Source organism: Chaetura pelagica, unplaced genomic scaffold (assembly GCF_000747805.2).
Source record: "Chaetura pelagica isolate M959 unplaced genomic scaffold, ChaPel_1.0 scaffold177, whole genome shotgun sequence".
NCBI lineage: Eukaryota > Metazoa > Chordata > Aves > Apodiformes > Apodidae > Chaetura > Chaetura pelagica.
The window spans coordinates 605,044-609,815 of NW_009953803.1; the positions used below are offsets into that span (position 1 = coordinate 605,044).

Consider the following 4,772-nt stretch of genomic DNA (forward strand, 5'->3'; position numbering starts at 1 on the left):
TGGGGTGTTCAGCCTGGAGAAAAGGCTCCAGGGAGACCTTAGAGCACCTGTAGCCTGAAGGGGCTACAGGAAAGCTGGGGAGGGGCTTGGGACAAGAGCAGGGAATGAGAGGACAAGGGGGAATGGATTAAAGCTAGAAGTGGGGAGATTTAGGTGAGATGTTAGAAATAAATAATTTATTGTCAGGGTGGTGAGAGCCTGGCCCACGTTGCCCAGAGAAGCTGTGGCTGCCCCATCCCTGGCAGTGTTGAAGGGCAGGTTGGATGGGGCTTGGAGCAGCCTGGGCTGGTGGGAGGTGTCCCTGCCCATGGCAGGGGGGGGGACTGGGTGATCTTGAAGGCCCCTTCTAACCCAAACCATTCTATGATTCCATGACCCATCCCCAGCTCTGCTGCTCTCGCACTACTACTCTCCCCTGCTTTTGTCTACCCCAGCACAGCTTCTCTTTAATCTTATGCACTCATGTCCATTCACACTGTGTTTAGAACCTCCTCTGTACAGAGGCAAAGAGAAAATACAGAAAAACAAACACAAAAAAGCTCTGAGCTGCCACCAGCTCTGAAGCAGCGGCGAATGCCAGGCTGTTCTCACAGCAAAGTCACTACAGGATCCCTGTAAAACCACAGTGTGATCACTGGCCCTGGAAAGGACATCCCAGCTTACCATCATGGTCTTGGAGTTGCCCCCCAGGGAATCCTGGAGGAGCCGAGTGAGCTTGGAGTTGCGGTAGGGCACGTGGGTGCTCTTGCCATCCACCAGGGCAGAGATCACATTCCCCAGGGTAGAAAGAGACAGGTTGATCTTGGTAGCTTCCTTCAGTCGCTGCCCTGTGGCTCCAGTCTTTGCCTGTCTTTCAGAGCCCTGGAAAGGGATCAGGAAGCAGGAGTTTGAATAGATCCTCAAATACATCTCCTTCCTCCCAAGAGGATGAGCTGCACCTCAAGTCCTGCTGGCAGCCATGTCACCAACCACCTCATCTGTTATTAGAGAACCTGGCCAAGTGCTGCTGACATTGTTAGAGATAAGTCAGAGATCTTAACTGAAGCTCTCAGCACTAGCAAATTCTGGATTGCTCAGAGTCATGCAGCTGGGAAAATGGAGAGTTTGTCCTCATGAACAGAAATGTCATGAGAAGACAGCAGCTACAAGGTGCCCCAGACAGAGCTGCTGAACACCATCACCATCAGATCCTGAGAGAAATTACTGCAATTATTTTAAAGTTTCACAGCATACATCACATGAATAAAGTTAACATGCAGACACTGAATGCCTTTGGTCTCCCCTTTCCTGCAACTTCCCCAAGGAAAGATACTCCTGTGTAAAGTCTGGGTTTAAGATGCATTTTACCAGCACGATGACATTAGCTCAAAGTGACAGAATGAAGGAACTTTCAAGTGATGAATTGCATGGTCACAACACTCCAGAAAACACCAAACAACAAGCTCTTGCAAAGACCCAGTTCTGCTGTTCAGAGAGCTCTTTCCAATGTCATTTATCCATTCAGTGACTAATTTAAATGAAGAAGAGGGGCCCTTCGACTGGGACAGGCTCCAGATACCTCTGATAAAAGGCTCAGTGAACACTTCACACAAGTCCTGCAGCAAACAGAAGCCAGGCCTCAGGGGACTTGCCCTTTGCTGTGCCTTCAGCACACAGGTGAGCAGTGATGCCCCCATACCTCCCAGCAGACCCAGCTGGTCCTACTTACAGCAAGGTCCACGAGGTGCAGCTTGCCCATGCGCACGTGCATGTTCCCATCCACCCCCTTCTCACTGCACTCGATAGTGATGGTGAAGATGGCGTGTGAGCGGGAGCTGTGCTCGTTCATGTTGGTGGCACCCACAGAACCTTTCCACAGGGAGAAAGAGCAATGTCATCTTCAGAAGGAACCACATGCTCCTCTAACACTTTTCCCACTCTCAAAGGAGACTTATCCCAAACTCCTCACCTAACCCTCTTTTTCAGAAGATGGAAGAGGGATGCTCAGACTCAGCAGTAAACTGCATTCTTGGGCACTGCAGTTGCAGCACATGTCCAGTGTGGACTAGAAATGTTAATGTCAACCTCAGACTCCCACCCCAAGAGCAGCTGTAGCCCTCATCTGTTTCTTTAAAGCTACACAGACCAGTAGCCTAAGGCACAGCTGAACCCTGACAACAGCTGTATTTTGAGAAATAACAACACAGCAACCTCTGCCAAGAGCAACAGTAGTCAGAACTGTAAGTCACAAAAGGACCTGAGCTTTAAACTTCCAGAATGCATAAACCACCTCCCCCACACAGCACAGGGCTCGTTGTTGTTCATCCCAGTCAGAACTGCAGAGGGGAAAGGACCAAGACACACACCAGCAGTCCTGACAGGTCTGACTGCCCTCACTGCATCCTCCCCTTCACTGGTTCCCCCACTGGCCCTGGCAAACACGGGAAGCAGTTTTCTCCACAAGCCCCTACACAAGAAGTGTTTGGGAGAAGGCACCCTTTTTGTTCTGCTCAGCTGAACAAGCCTTCCAGCACCAGGACCAGGATCTCATGGCCAGACCTCCGCTCTGAGCTATAAACCCACCCAGAGCAAGGCTACGTACGGTTCTTGTGGCCCAGAGTCATGATTCTGTCCATGTCATCTGCATTGTTTACGACATAAGCTGAAAGGTCTTTGATATAAACTCCCACATCAGGTCTCTCTTTAACCTAAGAGAGAAACAGTTGAGCTGGAGCATCCTTAGGAGGCTCTTGATAGCAAATTCCAGGGGTACTGTAACAGTGATTCACTCCTTCCAGTTCTGGCTCCAACACTCCGGAGCAGAGGAGCTAAAGAACCAAAACTCATGCAGGACAATGTTCTACTGGATTCCCCTGGTGGCAAACACCAACTTCAAACCTCAGCCTCCAATTCCTGAGGGGCCTAGGGGAAGAACAGCAGGCTCAGAACTGACCCAGCTGGAACAGCCACCAACCAAGTGGAAAAAGTTCCAAGCTGTCAGCAGTCACCTCCAGCTACTGCATCTCAAGGAAACAGCACATGTGCTGAGAAGCCCAACCTCCCACTTCCCTCTAAGTGCTTCTCTGGTCTTTGAAATACAACACTGCTCAGCGATTCAAAATAAACCTCCCACTGAGAAGGGCAGTCTCACCTCTAATCTCTGGGTCTGGTCCTTTCCTAGCAGGTCCCGCACTTCCTCATTGTAAATTTCCAGGTAAGACACACGAACTAAAAACCTGGGGGCAAACAGTTGGGCAGCTCACTGAGCAAGAGATTTGTTGAAGTTCAACACACACAATCAGAGAGTGCAAAGAAAATGCAGTGACATAACAACACAATCCTGCTACCTCACCAAGAACTGCTCAAGCCAGAGTCCTTCAGCTAGAACCAGAGGGACTGTTTCAGACGAACACAGAGAAGAGAGAAGAGAAGCTGTTTACCTTGTATCCCCCTCTGCCTTGGCAATGTGACCAAATATATGGGCAAAGGAATTGGGAATGATGCCTCTAAGCTCAGGAATGGCTCGGACCCCTTCCATGGTGAAAGTTTTGCCTGTTCCAGTCTGCCCATATGCAAAAATAGTACCTAAAGGACAAACAGATACATGAACAAACTCTAAGAAGTTGCCAACTGCAGTTTTACTTCATCCCTTCTCAGCCTGATAGCACTAAATACCTCTGTTTTTATGGAGTTGTGTTTTCTACCCACTCCAAGAGCTGGACAACCACCATGAGCAGGGCTGAGCCACTGTTTTATCCAGCCTGCAAATCTCTAAGGAAAAGTCAGCTTGCTTTAACTGTGCAGAGTGATTAACTTTTGGAGCACTAGCACACTTAAGTCTCACACAAATAATTAAAGCAAGCTCAATCAATAACACGGTGAGTTAGAAGAAGCTCATTATATACCAACTGCAAAACCAACTATTGTGAGTGCTCCAAGCCACAGAACAGTGTGAGGCTTCTACTAGACAGGCCACAACAAAAGCCCAGCTCTGAACCTGCAGAAGCAGCTACAATTTGGACTAGATAATCTGACTGCACAGGAAGAACCCAGAAAATTACTGAGATCCGAGAACTCTGGTACTCCAGAAATATACTGGTTCTTAAGTTTAGCCTAGCACTGCTGGAAATTCCATTTTTCATTGTCAATCCACTTAACAGTTTGGAAAAGTTGAATTTTCATCAGCTGAACCCCTGGGTGTGTTAGCACAAGAGCTTATCAGGCATTTTACAAACCTTTAAAAGCTGTGGGAGCTGTTGCTGTTTGCAGCACAGGCAGGGAAAGCAGTCACTTGCTTCCCAGCACCTGCTTCCCTCTGCACCATACACTGACATGCATAACTGGCACACACACAAATACTCCTCACAAGCTGTAGGAAGCAGCAGATTATCCGTGGGGTGGGGCAGATGCCTCACTAGTCAGTTTAAAACAGCAGTTTGGAAGAAATGCAGTAGCTGCAGGCACAAGCCTGGGTGCATACCTAGGTACTGCAGGAGCACAGCAGCTGCCTGGTACTGACACTGCATCGTGAAGAGCCACCGAGAGGCCTGATGATGAGATGCAGTGCATATGTTTTGGAAACAGAATCAAAACATACACATCCAGAATAAAAACATACACATAACTGACCTGATTTTTGTTCACCACTGATCTCCCACTCTTAACAACCATAGTGGGTACAACCACTGAGAACAGCAAGCATCTTCAGGCTACTTCTAAGTTGGAGGCTAAGCCAGGAACAACATAGGGCTATAGCCCTCAGAAGGGGAAATGCCCTTAAATAAGATCAGCAG

The 4,772-nt window shown here is 48.6% G+C and overlaps 1 protein-coding gene across 1 annotated transcript in view; it reads right to left on the bottom strand.

Annotated features, from left to right (window-relative positions):
• Positions 1–4,772, bottom strand: part of KIF3A (kinesin family member 3A) — a 25,965-nt gene that overhangs the window by 17,754 nt on the left and 3,439 nt on the right. The window contains exons 3-7 of the mRNA XM_010001239.1: positions 3,420–3,564; positions 3,131–3,215; positions 2,582–2,687; positions 1,709–1,848; positions 664–861 (exon numbers count right to left, since the gene is read on the bottom strand). Coding sequence (XP_009999541.1) covers positions 664–861; positions 1,709–1,848; positions 2,582–2,687; positions 3,131–3,215; positions 3,420–3,564 — 674 coding nt within the window. The remainder of the gene's footprint in view (positions 1–663; positions 862–1,708; positions 1,849–2,581; positions 2,688–3,130; positions 3,216–3,419; positions 3,565–4,772) is intronic.